Source organism: Salmo salar, chromosome 22 (genome assembly GCF_965601325.2).
Source record: "Salmo salar chromosome 22, fSalSal1, whole genome shotgun sequence".
NCBI lineage: Eukaryota > Metazoa > Chordata > Actinopteri > Salmoniformes > Salmonidae > Salmo > Salmo salar.
The window spans coordinates 19,956,863-19,977,353 of NC_138312.1; the positions used below are offsets into that span (position 1 = coordinate 19,956,863).

The following is a 20,491-nucleotide window of genomic DNA, read 5'->3' on the forward strand; positions in this document are numbered from 1 at the left end:
TCCCTCCTGTGACAGTCCCTCTCTCTTCTCCATCCTCCCCTAATCCCTTCTTCACTCATGGCTCTCTCCTCTCTAAGACTTTCCTCTGGTTAGCATGACAGTGACTTTCCTCTGGTTAGCATGACAGTGACTTTCCTCTGGTTAGCATGACAGTGACCTTCCTCTGGTTAGCATGACAGTGACTCTCCTCTGGTTGCCATGACAGTGCCTTAATGGCTGTTGAGCGCTGCTCCTCAATGTCACTAAGTGAGTGATGGCTTTCATCATCTCTGTTTGGACTCGCTTTCCTTAAAGGCCCTTACATTACACCTGCTGCCCCTCTCCAGCCATCTACTCCAGAGGAGCTACCCAGTTACTCACACACATATCAGTCTCTCAACCATCACTCTAGGACCAAAAGGCTCCTTAACAGCTTCTACCCCCAAGCCATAAGACTGCTGAATAATTAATCAAATGGCCACCTGGACTATTTACATTGACACTGCTGCTACTCGCTGTTTATTATCTATGCATAGTCACTTTACCCCTACCTACATGTACAAATTACCTCAACTAACCTGAACCCCCGCACATTGACTTGGTACCGGTGGTATCTATATAGCCTCGTTAATGTTATTTTATTGTGTTATTTTCTATAGAATTGTTTTACTTTAGTTTCTTAACTCTATTTCTTGAACTGCATTGTTGGTTCAAGGTCTACACCTGTTGAACTCGACGCATGTGACAAATAAAACTTGATTTGATTTGATATACAACCCATTTGGGACACACAGGGAGAGAGAGACATGAAGACAATACGAAAGTGAATAGCTCCTCAAAGAATGGCTCCCAGCTAGCACATAACGTTCTGAGAACCATATGTTTCTTAAAGCTCGGTGAGAGCGTGGTTGTCCTATGGTTATTTTGCATACAACCTTCCCACAATGTTCTGAGAATGGTGCAGGACAGTTGCTTGGCATTAGATCATTCTCAGCACATTTAAAACTTGTCACGTCCTGACCATAGAAAGATGTTATTTTCTATGGTAGTGTAGGTCAGGGCGTGACAGGGTTTTTCCCCCTATGTTTTCTATTTCTATGTTCAGGTTCTAGTTTTGTATTTCTATGTTGGGGTTTTGTTTGGGATGATCTCCAATTAAAGGCAGCTGGTCCTCATTGTCTCTAATTGGAGATCATACTTAAGTATTTTTTTTTTTTTTTTATCCACCTGGGTTTGTGGGAGATTATCTTTGAGTCAGTGTATGTTTCACCGCTCCCTCACGGTTTGTTGTTTTGTTATTCAGTTTATTTATGTATTGCATAGTTTCACAGTGTAAAGAAAATGTGGAACGACACACATGCTGCACTTTGGTCCACTTCTCCTTTCGACAACTGTGACAGAACTTGACAAAATAATGTTATTTTCTTGGTATTTCATTACTTTAACAGAATGTTTCCTAAAAGTTCAAACATGGTTACATTAAATTACATTTTTGGTAATGTTCTAGGAATGTTCTCCAACTACTTCAGCATTATGTTACCTTACAGGTTTCCTTATGGTTCTATTTATATTTTCAGAATATTCAGAGAATGTTAAAAAACAACGTTATTCTGTGGGAATTTCAGTACTTCAGCATTATGTTTCCTACATGTTTCCTCATGGTTCTATTTAAAGTCATGTTCTCAAATTGTTCCAAGAAACATACGGCATTGTTCCCACAACCAATGTGAAACCAAAAACATACATTCCCACAACTTCCAAGGAACCAAATGTGCTAGTTGGGTTGTGTTCATATAATACAGATTGTTCCCACAACCAATGTGAAACCAAAAACATACATTCCCACAACTTCCAAGGAACCAAATGTGCTAGTTGGGTTGTGTTCATATAATACAGATTCTAAAATAAACACACATTTTGTTTTATTTCAATACAAAGTACATACTAGTAAATGTCACAATAGTATATGATACCCTTTTCTTCTTTCTACCATTTACTTCCTTAAGACTTTGTTTTTATGTCCCTCCCCCCAGTCTACAGAGTGTCTAGCATTTGCAGCTCTGTCAGTCCCCTCACTGCACAGGAAGCCAGCATCCAGTGACCCACACCAAACATCCTGTGAGGAAGCAGGGCCCTCGAAAACAAGCCCTGAGAGAGGGAGGCACCTGGCTGGGTATGGTGGGGCTAGGGTTGTCAATTTCTGGGAACGTTCAACAAATTCCCTGGTTTCCTCAAAACCTCGGTTGGAGGATTCCCGGAATCAGGAGGGAATAAGCAGGAAATCCGGAATCCTCCAACTGTTATTTTGGGAAAACCAGGGAATTTATTTCATGTTCCTGGTATTTTGCAACCCTGGGTGTGGCCCTGTGGCCTTGTCCTCGTTCCTCTGCCTGCTTCTACATTCTGCCTCCCTCTGCCTCTTCCCTTTGCCTCCCTGCCTCGCCCTGTCTCCTTCTACATCTGATTGCCTTTACCAGCCACAACAGTATCCAGAAAACTTGGATGAGACCCCACCCTTACATGATCAGAATAACCCCCATGTGTGATACTGAAATATTAGTGAACGTTTTAATGGCACACGAAGAGGATAGTGGTTAGTAGACCGGTAATAGTTACCAGAAATAGGTGTCTGGGCTGTCTGCTTTTCCTTGAAACTTTCATTAGAGTGCCTTCCTTCACAAACACCTGCAAACACACAGGAATAGAGAACATGTTAGCAAGAGGACTGCCTGTAGTGTACTAGCAGTGGGCTTTTAGATCCTGTGTCGGAATTCTAGTAGGCCACGGTCTGAGATTGGTATTATTCACTGTTTATGTTATGTTTGTTGAACAGAGTAACACTGTTCAGAGAGAGAGAGAGGCACACTGATCTCACCCTTCCTGGCTTGAGTAGATCTCTCTTGCCTCTGACACTGTACTCAATGTGGACCAGCCGCAACAAATTCTCCTGTGTGTCAGAGAGACAGAGAGAGAGAGGGACAAGAGAGGAGAGTGAGATAAGGAGGGATTTTTCTGTGAGAGATGGGTAAAGAGAGAAACTGTCCTTGTGAATGAGAGGGAGGGCGGCGGAAAGGGATGTGCTGCTGGAAACTGAATAGGAGTGGAAGAGATAGTGTGTGTATGTGTGTGCGTGTGCGTGTGTGTGTCTGTGTGTGTGTGACATACACACACACATACACTGTAAAGGGGTTACCATGAATTTGACAGTATAGCTTACAGGCAGTAAAAAAGTAGCTTACAGGCAGCTCGGTGGCAAGTAAAATTCAGTATTTTATATTACAGTAATATAAAAAAGGAATCAATGAAAGTACCGTATATAGACACACAGTACAATACCCAAAAATGTACTGTGTTATACTGTAAAAAAATAAACGCTACCGTAATCGGAATGAATGGATAAATTTAGGAAATTTATTGAGGCATTTGTATTTCACAGTATTCTTCTGTAATTATAAGGGATTGGTGCAAGCAGGTTGGATGCTAGGTAAAGTGTTTTCACATTACAGCACATTAATGAATAATTGGTGGGACTTCTAGAGGCCTTAACAAAGGCTTCCAAACTGTCAATGACTACAGACCAAAACAGACAGGGCAAAATGCTCAACCATTTAAGGCTTAAGGCTTTCTGCCATTCCAATCTGTCCCCTATACATTTTAAATTGATGGGACAATATAACCATATAGGAGTTAAATTGGTACAGCATTCTCACTCACGGGTGCAACAAATACACAATATGTTAATGAGCCAGAAACAACAATACCATGCACCCACTAGTGGTCGAAAGGTTTTCCATTCGAAATACAGCAATTATTACCCCGCCCACAACATTTTCCCACAATGCACCATCATTTACAGTTGGCTGCAGTAAAACATTTCAGAGTATTTTACTGTTGATAATACCCCAAATTACCATATAAATGACAGTTTTCTGTCACAGTGTATACATAGTCTGATTGGGACAGGAAGGAGCTAGCGCAGAGGATCCGTTGAGGGAATAAGTGTGTGTTTGAGTGAAAGAGGGAGAGAGAAAGATAAAGTAAAGAAAAAGAGAGTAATATTAGAGAGGTGAGATGGTAAGGAGGATAGAGGATCTGTGTGGCTTTGAGAGAAAGGGGATATATGATCCTATCTTAGGAGGATCTGTGTGGCTGTGAGAGACAGGGGATATATGATCTATCTTAGGAGGATCTGTGTGGCTGTGAGAGACAGGGGATATATGATCTATCTTAGGAGGATCTGTGTGGCTGTGATAGACAGGGGATATATGATCTATCTTAGGAGGATCTGTGTGGCTGTGAGAGACAGGGATAGAACATCTATCTTAGGAGGATCTGTGTGAGGGTGTGTGTGTGCTCTACAATGTAAGTAATGTCCTTACTCATACTACACCCTTTGTTACGATGCACCTGGGATCTTTGATGATATCATCTTTCCTCACCCTCACATGAATCAATAGGCAACAGAGCCCAGTGAGAGCAGAGAGACAGGCCTCTCCAAGATCCCTGACGCGGTTTCACTCACAATAGTGTTGCCATGAGGAACCAAGAAGGATTTACACTGGGAAAATGTGAGCTGTCTCCACACTTTCAAGTTCACACTCCAAGTTTGTACATTCTGTACATGCATACCTCTAGCAAACACTTGCATGAGCACATGTACACAATCGTCTGAAATAAATACAGAAACACCCATACAGACACACCGACTTACCCCTTGCTTAAGATTTTCATTAGCCTGGTCTGCCACCTCTGAAACGATGACTAAGGCAGCTGGAACACAGAGGGAGAGACAGAAAGCCCATCAATATGCAGGGAGTAAACACTGCCATGTTTGGGCCTAAACAACTAACCTATGATATTGTATCTAAGTCTGTGTGTGTGTGTGTGTGTGCGTGCGTGCGTGCGCGCATGCGTGTGTGTGTGTGTCACTGCTGAAGAGACGACTGTGTATAGAAGAAACTACAGCAATTCTTATAAAGCAGAGAAAGACCATACCTTGTGTATCCTCATATTCTTTCGAATCAGGGGAGAGGTTGTTTAAGTAATCTAGAAAACATAATGGCACAAACAAACAAATTATTCAAAAACAGAAACAGATGAATAATGTGTAGAATGCCAAATAACACTATTCAAGGTCGAGAGCCAAGATAGGGTACATCAATGAAAGTTAGTATTACAATTTTGCAATAGCACATTATGAGGTGTGTGTCAAATACCTGTGAGCAGCATGCGGTACTGGAGGACTCTCACAATGACCTGCAGCAGCTGGTGCTTCAATTGGACCTGAGCTCCATCTGGACCTTGCTTCTGCACACATAAACACATTGCCAGGTTAATACACACCTGCATGCATGACTGTGGAACATACACACACGCATTGCGCACAGACATGAACACATAACCTCACACACGCAAATAAATAATACAATGCACAACACTACTCTCAACCTAAGTAAGCTCTGTTGAAATTATGCAATTCAAAGTTAGATATGACAAAAGGATTAATGAGATAATCTTGGCAGAACATTTGACCACCAACCTGACCACTCCAAATCTCCTCACCACACAAACCCTGTACTGTCTCTATTCTTCTGCCCTATGGAATCCCTTCAAATGAGGAAGGGGAGGATAAGAGAAATATCTAAAACAAATCTATCAGAGGCTAATTGTGTCTGACGGACATATATTCCCAGTCCCAGAGAGGGTCTATAATACAAAGGGCCCAGAGCAGATCCACACATCACCACTGACTGAGGAGTCTCCTAACCCAATAGAGCCCCGTTCCTCATTAGAGACAAAGAGATAACCCCCCGCGGGACTGAGACATCCATCCCTTCATTTACAATGGGTGACTGTGGAACGCACACACACAAACGCAGGCCCGCAAACATACACACATACACACACTCACATGTAAGCACACACACACGTACGCATGCATGCACACACATGCAAACACACACGCAAGGACACACACACACACACAGACAAATGCAAGCACACCCACAAATGTACGGACACACACACACACACAGGGCTGGCGAGACAATATCGCTGGCCCTATAAAGGGGAGGATTAATAGCCAACACACACCAACCTTGGTCTTCATTATGAGAGATGGAGCATAGCGGAACAGAGTAAAAATAGAGCAACGATTTGGAACCAGGATTCTATTGTCAAACCCCCACCTCTAATCAGCTAATTCACCTCCCTAAATTCTCTTTCTCTCTTTGTCTCTGTTTCACTCTCCTTTTCTCTTACTCCATTCCCTCCCCCTATGGAAAAGCCACATGATTTCACATGTGGAAAGTCACATGATTTTACATGTGAAATTATGTGGTTTTGGAACAGTTCTCATGTAATGATATTTCAGATGAAGATTTTCACATGTGATCACGTAACCTTTCACATTACATTGTGCATGTTTATATATACACAGTAACTATTATTTAACGTGTCTCACCTGGGATTTGAACACACATAGACGACAAAAGGAATAATTAAATCATCTTGACAGATCGTTTGACCACCAACCTGACCACTCCACATCTGGAGAAAACACCTGTCTCTGGATTACATCTTCAAACTAAGGGCAACCATGGAATCCGACAGGAGACGCGTCCATCCATGAATGATGTATACGGGTAAGATAGTCTAGCTAGCTACATTTTCAGATATTACATGTTTCTAATTTTGACAGAAAGTGGTTTCATTTCAAGTTAAAGTGTACTGTTAGCTAGGTAGCTAATGTTAGCTGGCTGGCTCGCTAGCTAACGTTACGTGTATAATCGTATTATTTATATCTCAGAGCCATTTGCTTGGCTAGCTATAGCCTAATGTTAGCTAATTAACAATGAACCTGGTTGGTTAGCTTCCTGCAGATTCATGCAGGGTAGTAATGTCATGAGTTGGGATTATGGTTCATTGTTTACCTAGCTCGCTACATGTCTTAACAAAAGACTCCGCTTTGCAAGTAACCTTTTCTGGTGTCGTTCGTAAATTCAGTCTGGCCATCTACTCTGATTTCAGAGCACTCTCGTCTGAGTGTGCCAGAGCGCAGAATAAATGCTGAATTTACAAACGCTCAACACCCGTTGAATATTGCCGGTGTCAGTAAACATTGGTAAAAAAAAGGCGTAATTACCCTGCTAGCAATGAGGAATCGGCCCAGAGGTGGCCCTCTTCCGGGGGGCGGAACAGATTGAATCGGCCCGGAATCGGGTGTTGGACTCTGCCCGTAATCAAAATGAATGACTGCCCAGAATAGGCCCAAGTACATCGCACCGTTTATGTCTACCAGAATTCAGATGACTTTGCCGGCATCTTACCAGAATCCCCCCAGAAGCGGCCCAATGCAAATGTAAATAAATGTATACAAAATTACCCGATTTAGTAACTTAAAATATTACTATTATACATTTTATACATACAAATAATTTCCATCCACAAAAAAGCATTTTGTCTCAGAGGAAACACCATACACCTGGTGACCATGTCAGTATGCATGCGCCTAGCCCACCACAGCGCGATGGGACAAGGACATCCCGGCCGGTCAAAACCTCCCCTAACTTGGACGACGCCGGGCCAATTGTGCATCACTTCATGGGTTTCCCGGTCGACACTGGTCTCGAACCCGCATCTGTAGAAATGCAGTTTGCACTGTAATGCAGTGTCTTAGACCACTGCGCCACTCGGGAAGTTCCAGGCAAAATTTGTAATGCTTATCAATTGTCTTGCACAAAGTATCGAAATGCTAAAATACTACACAGGACTCTTAACGAATTTCATTTAAATGTTAATTGTATTTTTTTTATCACAGAAACAATGAGAAAATATGGAAAAATAAATTATGAAATGTTAATTAAATAAAGCAGCCCATGTAATCATCTGCCAGAGCGTAGCCCTAATCGGCCCGAGCCCCAAGTAATACATTTGGGCCAGATAACTCACACCAGAATCGGCCCGAGCTCAATCCCTGCATCCTAACCATAAGTAATACTGCCCAGACTCGGGCCACATGACGTCGGCCGAGTCTGTCTCTCATCCGAGTGCCCCGACTCTCAGCCGGAATCGGTCCAGATCCACTGTGCTAACTTGGTAAATTGTTGCCAGCACCACAGTTACAGTCACCAACACTCTGGATAACATGAAAACAGCCTAACCAGCTCTGCTAGGGCGAGTAAAATGGTCAGAGTGGCGTGTTCTCTCATTTGTGTCTGGAAGTAGCTAGCAAGCTAGCCAATGTTAGCTAATTAGCTTGGGTGCTTGACTGCCGTTGTGAGGTCAGAACGTTCGGATCAACTCTACTCATCGGCCAGAGCGTCCAGTGTGCACTCTGAACGCTCCGAGAGCGAAACGCTCAGAATATATGAATGGACATTCTGACAGCACAGTTGCAGTCACCAATGCTCTGGATAACATGAAAACAGCCTAACCAGCACTGCTAGGGCAACAATTTGTAAGTCGCTCTGGATAAGAGCGTCTGCTAAATGACTTAAATGTAAATGTAAGTAATGTTCAGTGAGCTGTTCTCTCATTTGTATCTGGAATTCGCTAATATGTTAGCTTGGATGCTTGACTGCTGTTGTTAGTACAGAACGGTTGGATCAACCCTTAAAGAGATGGGTGGGGCTAAGGCTTAAGAGGGTGTGAACGAGGCTGAATGGGTGTAGACAAAGAAGGGCTCTCCAATAGTAGTACCAAAATATTCAAAGGCCATTTTCTCAAAAGTGAGTTTACAATTGTATTAACTTTCAAAGCAGAATTACTTTCCCATTGTTCCTCAACTGTTGTGTATGATATACCATTTTCTAGTTCTGAGTCTCTACTTTTATCCAATGTAAAAAACACAATTTCTAATTTTGCTACATAAGACCGATTTGAGCTGGTTGGTCACATATTTACAATACAACATCCATGTTTAGAGTGTGTGTCTTATCATGTTCATGTGTGTCTGTGCCTGTGTGTGTGTCTCTTCACATTATTTTGATCATTTAAAAAAAAAATCTGATTCTGCTGCTTGCATAAGTTACCTGATGTGAAAATGAGTTCCATGTAGCCATGGCTCTATGTAGTACTGTGTGCCTTAGAACACCCTCTATGATATGCTAGACATGTAACTCAAGCTTTCACATGTGCTCAAATGTTATCACATGTAGTTTCATGTTATCACATGTTGCTTTTATATGATGTCACGTTATCACATTAACTTCACATAAGATCACATGTGAACGTCATGTGTTTTTCCATAAGGGTCTCTCTAAAGGCACCTTACATTAGCTCTGTGTGGTTTCCTCTCTCTCGCTTTGGATTACCCTTCAGTTTTCCCCACCCTTTTCAATAAAAACCTCCCATCATTAAAACCTCTCCCTAACAGAATACCAGCACCTCAAGTGTCGCTTGTTTATGTAAATTGTGATCCAGTTGACACTTGTACGGCTGAAATGGCTTCTATGGCGCGCCAAATATGATAATTAGTGCGTGGTTGTTTGGGTAAGTGAGCCAAAAAGAGGCGGTGCCTGTACATGCCAACACACACACACACACACACACACACACACACACACACACACACACACACACACACACACACACACACACACACACACACACACACACACACACACACACACACCACACAGTCATGGCCAGCTGATTCGCTGGCTGCACACACAGGTGATCTAATTGGGGAGTTGTAAAGGAGGCTGCCTCTCTAATTAGCTTGTGTCTGCCTCATTACCCAGCTGCCTATACTGGGATTTATCACCATCGCACTGTCTTTATCTCTCTCTGTGCACCTGCTGCATCTCACACACAAACACTCTCCTCCTGTGTTTCCTTCTCAAGGGAACACAAACACCTAGGCACAAACACCAACACAAGCATTCAATATCACATCAACATCACAGGCACACACACACAGGCACACACACATGCACACACACAAACATACTCACACACATCATTGGCCGCTGTATATAGCAGCACAGTAAACAACAAATTGGCTGAAGAGGGGCTTTTATCTTTTAAGGTCCTATGGTGATCTGATCACAGCGCATAGCTACTTCATCACTGTCATCACCACATCCACAATGAAATTACACCCCACAACACAACACTGCTGGACCAATGCTTAAAGAGCTTAACCCTCCACTTACCTCACAGACAGAGATAGAGAGATAGAGAGAGAGCGAGGGAGAGAGAGAAAGAGAGAGAGAGAAAGAGAGAGGAAAAAGATGAAGGACAAACTCCTTTAAGCTTACAAAATGAACATTAATCTAACCAATAATGAAGAGATATAAAGTATACAAAAATGTGCGAGACCTTGGGACTATAAGTTCTATCTGACCATTAGTTATTCACATAGAGTTGCTCTTTAGGTGGTCCTTTACATGTGAGATATGTCTGATTATTTAAAAAGTACATTTATGATTTTAAAAAAAAGAACAATTTGAAAGTTCTATCTGAGCAAAAACCTTTGAACTTGGTGCTATAAGGTTCATCTGCAGTCCAATCACACAATGCGGGTTCATCTGCAGTCCAATCACACAATGCTGGTTCATCTGCAGTCCGATCACACAATGCTGGTTCATCTGCAGTCCAATCACACAATGCTGGTTCATCTGCAGTCCAATCACACAATGCGGGTTCATCTGCAGTCCAATCACACAATGCTGGTTCATCTGCAGTCCAATCACACAATGCTGGTTCATCTGCAGTCCAATCACACAATGCGGGTTCATCTGCAGTCCAATCACACAATGCTGGTTCATCTGCAGTCCAATCACACAATGCTGGTTCATCTGCAGTCCAATCACACAATGCTGGTTCATCTGCAGTCCAATCACACAATGCTGGTTCATCTGCAGTTCAATCACACAATGCTGGTTCATCTGCGGTCCAATCACACAGTGCTGGTTCATCTGCAGTCCAATCACACAATAAAATAACATATGTATGTAAGGTATTGTACTTACTGAGTCATGAAAGAGAAAGACATCACAAAACAGTTCTGAGATCTGGGATTTGAAAAATATGAATTCTCTCAAAACTATACATTTATCATATCCTTGATTATTCATATCGGTTCTGGTCCTCTTTGGTAATTCCGTTTATTTTTTCCCACCACTTTTCAGAAGAATTGGCATAACGTATGGTAGAAACAAATAGATACAGGTGCCTTAAAGCATGTTTAGAGCCCACTGTTGTCACGACTTCCGCCGAAGTCAGTCCCTCTCCTTGTTCGGGCGGCATTCGACGGTCGACGTCACCGGCCTTCTAGCCATCGCCGATCCACTTTTCATTTTCCATTTGTTTTGTCTTTGTCTTACACACCTGGTTTCAATCCCCCAATTACTTGTTCATTATTTAACCCTCTGTTCCCCCATGTTTGTTTGTGAGTAATTGTTTGTCTTGTATACGGTCCGTTATTGTGGGCTCGGTATATTGTGTTGTATTTGTGATTACTTGAGTAAATACGTCGATTACTCATATCTGCTGTCCTGCGCCTGACTCTCTACACCAGCTACACACAGCCGATTACAAATGTAGAGACTTTGCTGTTTTTACCTTGTTCTATATCAATAAGAAAACCTCCATGGAAGTGGTATTTCACTACAATTACAAACTTACCACATTTTATTGATAACTAGTAGGTTGTTTACTGACTTTGAGTGTCAGAGACCAGACAAATATATCAGTTTACTCATCCAGAGCTAAGCTTTAGCAATGTTGCTAGTTCTCCACTATCGCTTTAACAAATATGTGATGAACATGAATTAATATATTTGATGATGTGATTAGAAAGAAGGAAGAGTATTCTCTTCATTGAATCATTAAATGTCTGCAAGTTTCTATTGAAATTGAAATAATTGTAACATTCTGTGCCAGATAGAACCTTACCATCAGTCTTCCAGGCCTTTGTTGACGAGATTTTCCGGGACCTGCACGGGCAGGGTGTAGTGGTGTATATCGACGACATTCTGATATACTCCGCTACACGCGCCGAGCATGTGTCCCTGGTGCGCAGGGTGCTTGGTCGACTGTTGGAGCATGACCTGTACGTCAAGGCTGAGAAATGTCTATTCTTCCAACAGTCCGTCTCCTTCCTAGGGTACCACATTTCCACTTCAGGGGTGGAGATGGAGAGTGACTGCATTTCAGCTATGCGTAATTGGCCGACTCACCCCACGGTAAAGGAAGTGCAGCGGTTTCTAGGGTTTGCCAACTACTACCGGAGGTTTATCTAGGGGTTTTGGTCAGGTAGCGGCTTCCATTAACTCACTGCTGAAGGGGGGACTGGTGCGACTGCAGTGGTCGGCTGAGGCGGATAGGGCTTTTGGTCACCTGAATGCTCTGTTTACCTCGGCTCCCGTGCTGGCTCATCTGGATCCCTCTTTGGCGTTCATAGTGGAGGTGGACACGTCCGAGGCTGGGATAGGAGCCGTGCTCTCTCAGTGCTCGGGCACGCCACCAAAACTCCGCCCCTGTGCTTTCTTTTTGAAGAAGCTCAGCCCGGCGGAGCGAAACTATGATGTGGGGGACTGGGAGCTGTTTGCTGTTGTCAAGGCTCTGAATGCGTGGAGACATTGGCTTGAGGGGGCTAAACACCCTTTCCACATCTGGACTGACCACCGCAATCTGGAGTACATTCGGGCGGCGAGGAGACTGAACCGTCGCCAGGCAAGGTGGGCCATGGTCTTTACCCGTTTTTATTTGCACTCTGTCCTACAGACCAGGTTCTTAGAACGCTAAGGCAGACGCGCTGTCCCGGATGTATGACACAGAGGAGCGGTCCATGGATCACACTCCCATACTTCCGGCGGCACCGGTGGTGTGGGAGCTGGACGCGAATATCGAGCGGGCGTTACGCACAGAGCCCACTCCCCCCAGTGTCCAGCTGGGTGCCTGTACGTTCCGTCTGCTGTCTGCAACCATCTGATCTATTGGGCCCACACGTCACCCTCCTCTGGTCATCCTGGCATCGGTCGGACGGTGCGTTGCCTTAGTGGGAAGTACTGGGGGTCCACCTTGGCCGAGGACGTGATGGTTTATGTTTCCTCCTGCTCTGTGTGCGCCCAGTGCAAGGCTCCCAGGCACCTGCCCAGAGGGAAGTTACAACCCCTACCCATTCCACAACGGCCGTGGTCGCACCTGTCGGTGGACTTCTTGATGGATCTTCCTCCCTCACAGGGCAACACCACGATCCTGGTTGTTGTGGATCGGTTTTCTAAGTCCTGCCATCTCCTCCCTTTGCCCAGTCTCCCTACGGCCCTATAGACTCACGTCTTCCGGCACTACGGGGTACCTGAGGACATAGTTTCTGATCGGGGTCCCCAGTTCACGTCCAGGGTCTGGAGAGCGTTCATGGAACGTCTGGGGGTCTCGGTCAGCCTCACCTCAGGTTTTCACCCTGAGAGTAACGGGCAGGTGGAGAGAGTAAACCAGGATGTGGGCGGCGTTCATCCCCTGGGCAGAGATGGCCCAAAACTCTCTCCGCCACTCCTCCACTAACCTCTCTCCCTTCCAGTGTGTACTGGGGTATCAGCCGGTTCTGGCACCTTGGAATCAGAGCCAGATCGAAGCTCCTGCTGTGGACGAATGGTTTAAGCACTTGGAGGAGACCTGGGACGCCGCCCATGTGCGCCTACAACGGGCCGTGAGGCGGCAGAAGGCGAGCGCCGACCGCCACCACAGTGAGGCCCCGGTGTTTGCACCGGGGGACCAGGTCTGGCTCTCGACCCGAAACCTACCCCTCCGCCTGCCCTGCCGGATGTTGGGTCCGCGGTTTGTTGGGCCATTCAAAGTCCTGAGGAGACTGAACGAGGTATGATACAGGTTACAGCTACCCCCTGATTACCGTATTAATCCCTCGTTCCATGTGTCTCTCCTCAGGCCGGTGGTGGCTGGTCCACTCCAGGAGTCTGAGATACGGGAGGTTCCTCCGCCCCCTCTGGACATCGAGGGGGCCCCGGCGTATGCTGTTCGAGCCATCCTGGACTCGAGGTGTCGGGCGAGGGGCCTTCAGTACCTCGTGGAGTGGGAGGGGTACGGTCCAGAGGAGAGATGCTGGGTGCCGGTGGAGGACGTCTTCGACCCTTTGTTGTTGCGGGAGTTCCACCGTCTCCATCCGGATCGCCCTGCGCCTCGTCCTCCGGGTCGACTCCGAGGTCGGTGTCAGCGCGCTGCTGGAGCCACGCGTCAAGAGGGGGTACTGTCACGACTTCCACCGAAGTCAGTCCCTCTCCTTGTTCGGGCGGCATTCGACGGTCGACGTCACCGACCTTCTAGCCATCGCCGATCCACTTTTCATTTTCCATTTGTTTTGTCTTTGTCTTACACACCTGGTTTCAATCCCCCAATTACTTGTTCATTATTTAACCCTCTGTTCCCCCATGTTTGTTTGTGAGTAATTGTTTGTCTTGCATACGGTCCGTTATTGTGGGCTCAGTATATTGTGTTGTATTTGTGATTACTTGAGTAAATACATTGATTACTCATATCTGCTGTCCTGCGCCTGACTCTCTCCACCAGCTACACACAGCCGATTACAAATGTAGAGACTTTGCTGTTTTTACCTTGTTCTATATCAATAAGAAAACCTCCATGGAAGTGGTATTTCACTACAATTACAAACTTACCACATTTTATTGATAACTAGTAGGTTGTTTACTGACTTTGAGTGTCAGAGACCAGACAAATATATCAGTTTACTCATCCAGAGCTAAGCTTTAGCAATGTTGCTAGTTCTCCACTATCGCTTTAACAAATATGTGATGAACATGAATTAATATATTTGATGATGTGATTAGAAAGAAGGAAGAGTATTCTCTTCATTGAATCATTAAATGTCTGCAAGTTTCTATTGAAATTGAAATAATTGTAACATTCTGTGCCAGATAGAACCTTACGACTGAACCCAGATTGACATTTCAGAACCAGAAGGTTCTAGCTGCGATTACACTCTAAAAAATCTGATTTACAAATGTCTTCAAATTTTGGGTTATCTTTAAGGTGAGGAACTTAACGGGTTATGAAAGAAGAATTCACTACAAAACAGTTCTGAGATCTTGGATGTGAAAACGTTGATGTCCAATATCTCAGAACTATGAGCAGATAGAACCTTAATAGTCCCAAGGTCACGAAATCATCTAAATGGTCACCTGACATTATGGAAAACACTTTCTGCATTGATCGTTGGCTAAACTGCCATAGCAGGATAAACTACTGTACCTCTCAGCTGTGTGACTCTGGCTGTAACCTGTGAGTTCCTACTGCTGTCCCAGAGAGCCCTGTGTGTCTCATTACAGGGAGGTCACACAGAAGGAGTCCCCCTGGCAGTTCTCTCACACCACACAGCAGCCATCACACCTTTATTACCTCTTACTGTCTCTGATGTAACCACTACAAAGCCAGGACGAGGGGATGTTATTCATAGTTAAAAGCTTTAAACTAGAAATAACATTAATATTCAGAACATTCCCCAAAGTGTTTAACTTTGAGCTAAACACAGGATTTTTCTGACATACATTTAGTGATAATGCTTATGTTACCTATAGAGTGGTTGAAAAAAAGAGCTTATATAAGTCAAATGTTTCTCTTATCCTTCTTCTCCCTCTCTCTCTCTCTCTCTCTTGCGCTCTCTCTCGCCCTCTCTCTCTCCAGCTCCCTCTTTCTCTCTGCGATACCTACATTGCCAGTCCCGTAAAGCCACAGTATATCTGGTGAGGGCAGCTGCTCCTGAATATTCATAAGCTGAGACAGTTGCTCTTCCTTGTCTGGTTGCATTCCTAATCACTATTGAGATGCGTAGAATCATTGTTTACCAATCACTACGCATCAAAATATGGCTAGGAACTGCTAACTCATGACTATGCAAGAAACGGTATGCTATGCATATCTGTGGGTGGTCTTGGGTACAATCTTAGTAGTAGTGAGAGCCAAGACTAATTTCCAAAATTAACATAATTATAATGAAACTTGAGGTGATTCAAAATATGCCTAGGAACCTCTAACTCATTTAAATGCAAGAAACAGTATGTTATGCATATCTGTGGGTGGTCTTGTGTACAATCTTTGTAGCAATGAGAGCTGAGACTAATTGGTAGATTCATTGGAAAAACTTAACACAAAGGCCAATCCAATATTGAAATAGTGCGTTTATAGATCATTCTCCAAGTCAAACTGCTAACTCTATCATAACCAATCAATAGGACTTAACACGGTAAGCAAGGTGACCTGAAGCATGTGAGAAACTTCCACTATATGAGCACTGAATCAATGATACAGGCCAGTCAGGCCTGGAGAGGAAATAAGAAATCCATGGCTGCATCCAGATGGTCTTATCTGGGAGCATGTTTTACATCATCTGCCATGGTTAATAATGGTTCCTATCATCATCATTAGGGACTATGATTACACATTCCCTACTCAACTGAGAATCCCTTTGCATACTACGGAGCTGTGCAAAGCAAGTTTGTGTAACATATTCTTCCTGATGGATATGGTGATCACATGATCAATTCCCGTTAACCAGTGATGACATCCTCTCAGATAGTACTTCCTGTTGACAGCCAAGATAAAGGGATGCACAGTACAAAAAAGGTTTGTGTTCGGTCTTTGAGAGGTATAAAACATCAGAGTAGCACGTTGAAAAGGTCAGTCCCATAGAGCAGAGCAGAATAGAGAGGGTTTGGAAAGGCCATTGATTCCCAGTGGAGTCTGATTGACAAACTAAAGCTCCTATATAAAGGAAACTGGGAACTCCTGGCTGAATAAAGACATTGTTACAGACTGGCAGGTACAGTGGCTATGACTTCAGGACTGATTCTTCTGAGCATGAATATCCAAAGGTTAGTTTAAATCAACACAAGATAAAGACTCACATCGGGGTTTTAGGTAAAGGACTTCCACTTTTATAAGTAGTCTCTAAGCTCAGACTAAGTATAGCCTCTTACCTCAAACTGCTTGACGATGTCATGGAAGGCAGGGTTGAGTTTGCAGCTCTCTGCCAGTAGGGACATGCTCCGGTCATACTCAGAGATGTAGGTAGCAAACCCAGCAAACTCCTCCCGTCGAGACAGGATCACATCCACCACCCTCTGGCTCTCCTCCCTGGTGATGGGGAATGGAATGATGTGGAGGTTTGGAGGATTGGTTGACAGTGTATGTTATTGAATAACGGTTGACAGGTAAGTTATTGAATTACGGACAGAGAAACATGTCGATACCTCTTGAGCTCCTGAATGAATAAGAATTCAAAAATATACAGTTGGATACTATTTACAATCATTCTACTTGATGCGTTTAAAACGCAGAACTGTCTATGCTTTACAAGTCTGTGGGTATTTATTTATGAGTGCATATAATAATAATAATATTAGCTAATTAAAATCATACATTAAACGCATCTTTATAAAATTGTGTCTTCAGCAGGGATATAAAAAGAGGCACTGAATCTGCATATATAGATATCCCACTGTGTTTAATGTACTGAATGTCTCACCATTGTTTGATGCGTGAGTCCAGCTCGGTGAGGATGTTGCTGTGGAGTATGTAGACCTCAGGGAGGGTGCCCAGTATCTCCCCCAGCCTCTGTTCCTCCACCACAGGTTCCCCATCCTCCCCCACCGCCTCCGACACTGCTGCCCTGAAGTCCTGCAGGAGAGGGACGAAGAAGGGAGGAAGAGGGGGAGAGAAGAGAGGGGGTAGAGGGAGAAGGGGAGAGGGATTGAGGCAGGAAGAAGGGGAGGAAAAGAATAAGGGGGGAAAGGGTGAAGGAGGGAGAGAGTTACAGGGGGAATGGGTCAGATCCTCCTGGAGCTTAACATCCTTCCTCTTCCTCTAACCCAGTATCATCTCAGTCTGTCTTCCTCTAACCCAGTATCATCTCAGTCTGTCTTCCTCTAACCCAGTATCATCTCAGTCTGTCTTCCTCTTCCCCAGTATCATCTCAGTCTGTCTTCCTCTAACCCAGTATCATCTCAGTCTGTCTTCCTCTAACCCAGTATCATCTCAGTCTGTCTTCCTCTTCCCCAGTATCATCTCAGTCTGTCTTCCTCTAACCCAGTATCATCTCAGTCTGTCTTCCTCTTCCCCAGTATCATCTCAGTCTGTCTTCCTCTAACCCAGTATCATCTCAGTCTGTCTTCCTCTAACCCAGTATCATCTCAGTCTGTCTTCCTCTAACCCAGTATCATCTCAGTCTGTCTTCCTCTTCCCCAGTATCATCTCAGTCTGTCTTCCTCTAACCCAGTATCATCTCAGTCTGTCTTCCTCTTCCCCAGTCTCTGCCTGTCTAACCACTCAGGAAAAGGAGTTCTGGACCTGGGTTACATACCAGCTGTTGGGTTGCATATTGACCTTGGTCACTGATACATTGTTGACCAGAACCCTACCATTTATCAACATACTGACATGAACTATATGTTCTTATACAATGGATGGGTCTAATTCTGGATGCTGATTGGTTTAAACCACATTCCAACCGGTTTCTGTTCCATAAGTTACACAAGTAAGGCTATGACGTTGAAATGCTTATTTACTGGTCCATCTCACTGCTCAATCCACTGTCTCATCGGCCCAGCCAGGCAGCAATCCACTGTCTCATCAGCCCAACCAGGCAGCAATCCACTGTCTCATCAGCCCAACCAGGCAGCAATCCAATGTCTCATCAGCCCAACCAGGCAGCAATCCAATGACTCATCAGCCCAACCAGGCAGCAATCCAATGACTCATCAGCCCAACCAGGCAGCAATCCAATGACTCATCAGCCCAACCAGGCAGCAATCCACTGTCTCATCAGCCCAACCAGGCAGCAATCCAATGTCTCATCAGCCCAACCAGGCAGCAATCCACTGTCTCATCAGCCCAACCAGGCAGCAATCCAATGTCTCATCAGCCCAACCAGGCAGCAATCCACTGTCTCATCAGCCCAACCAGGCAGCAATCCATTGTCTTATCAGCCCAACCAGGCAGCAATCCACTGTCTCATCAGCCCAACCAGGCAGCAATCCACTGTCTCATCAGCCCAACCAGGCAGCAATCCACTGTCTCATCAGCCCAACCAGGCAGCAATCCATTGTCTCATCAGCCCAACCAGGCAGCAATCCACTGACTCATCAGCCCAACCAGGCAATTTATAAACTTGATTTCTACTGTAACATTATCTCCCCTTTCTTTCAGACTAACATTTGGTTTTCAACAACGGAGATTTGTATAAAACTTGCTATCTGTCTCTCCGACATTTGCAACATTGTTTCAGTATTGAAATTCAATCTCCCTCTGTCCCATAGTAATGAACGTGTTGTGAGTTAGGACGAGAAAAACAGGCAGGCAACTTTTCTTAGCCAGTCAAAATCATGAATCAGCATAGTTTTTATGGATATATTCAAAGACATTTCTATAGAAAAACAGGACAAACAAAAATATTTTTTTATGAAAATATGTCAATCGTTATTTGAATTTGTTTCTTAACCTGTTGTATAAAAGTAATAATGGCCTCGAAGCTGGTGTTTGGAGGATATATTGGACTTAGTCTTGGGCCTAACAAAACCAACAATTGAGGAGTGGAAAAACATTGCCTGGAACATGACAGCGAGTTCTGCGTCGTACCCAGACCTCAACCCAAAACAGGCTGTTTGCAGCATGAATGTACCACTGTCCAATCTACAGCAACTGCATGATGTCATTGCATCAGCATGGACCAACATCCCTGTGGAACGTTTACAACACCTTGTAGAATGCCCCAAAGAATACAGGCTGTCCTGGAGGCAAAGGAGGGGTCCGACCCGGTTCTAAATGGCTGTACATAATAAACTGTCCGGTGAGTGTATCATAGACAGCTGTTGGTCAGAGCTCGTCTCCAGAGACGCTGCGCCAGAGTATTGCGTATTAATCTTGCAGTAGAATTCATTGCGGCCAGCCAGACGTTAAAACGAACGACTAATGTCCCTCAGAAAAAAGAATCATGACTCTCAAGGCAGTAAAAAGAGACATTCAAAAAAGTTACAAATCATTCCCGAACTGCACATCACTACATTAAAACGTGATTATGTTCGTGTCACCACACAGGCGAAAACTTCAGTGGCTTTATGGCACTTCTCTAGGAAGGAATGCTCTTGAGAAGGGTCATTTCTCTATTCTAAGAATTGGGGAAAACATATAAAAGTTCACTAATTGATTGAAGGTGTCAAAATGCTTAAGCAATATCAATTGTCCCTCCTGGTATGGCTGTCTGGTAGCTAACACCATCTATAATATAAATCCATCATGTGTCTACAAGGACAAGCGTCTGGACCTCATCAATTTCAGTTTTAGAACACTGCAGACATAAAACAAGTAGAGACATACACACCACAGTGAGATAATACTGTGACACTGTGTGCTTTAGCGCCTCCCGTTCATCATGTGCTATCGATCCCATCTGAGTTAGCATTCATCACTGCTGCGAAGCAGACCTGGCTGCTACTTTATGTCCTGGCTGCTCCCTCCCCTGGGACAGACACAGTTGTCT

At 44.3% G+C, this 20,491-nt stretch overlaps 1 protein-coding gene across 2 annotated transcripts in view; it reads right to left on the reverse strand.

Moving 5' to 3' along the window:
* The window catches only part of LOC106583046 (FYVE, RhoGEF and PH domain-containing protein 5), a 46,593-nt gene that overhangs the window by 6,591 nt on the left and 19,511 nt on the right, over nt 1-20,491 (reverse strand). For both annotated transcript variants that reach the window (XM_014166805.3, XM_014166804.3), the window contains exons 6-12: nt 17,483-17,634; nt 16,935-17,091; nt 5,196-5,286; nt 4,975-5,025; nt 4,691-4,749; nt 2,855-2,926; nt 2,596-2,664 (exon numbers count right to left, since the gene is read on the reverse strand). In XM_014166805.3, coding sequence (XP_014022280.1) covers nt 2,596-2,664; nt 2,855-2,926; nt 4,691-4,749; nt 4,975-5,025; nt 5,196-5,286; nt 16,935-17,091; nt 17,483-17,634 — 651 coding nt within the window. The remainder of the gene's footprint in view (nt 1-2,595; nt 2,665-2,854; nt 2,927-4,690; nt 4,750-4,974; nt 5,026-5,195; nt 5,287-16,934; nt 17,092-17,482; nt 17,635-20,491) is intronic.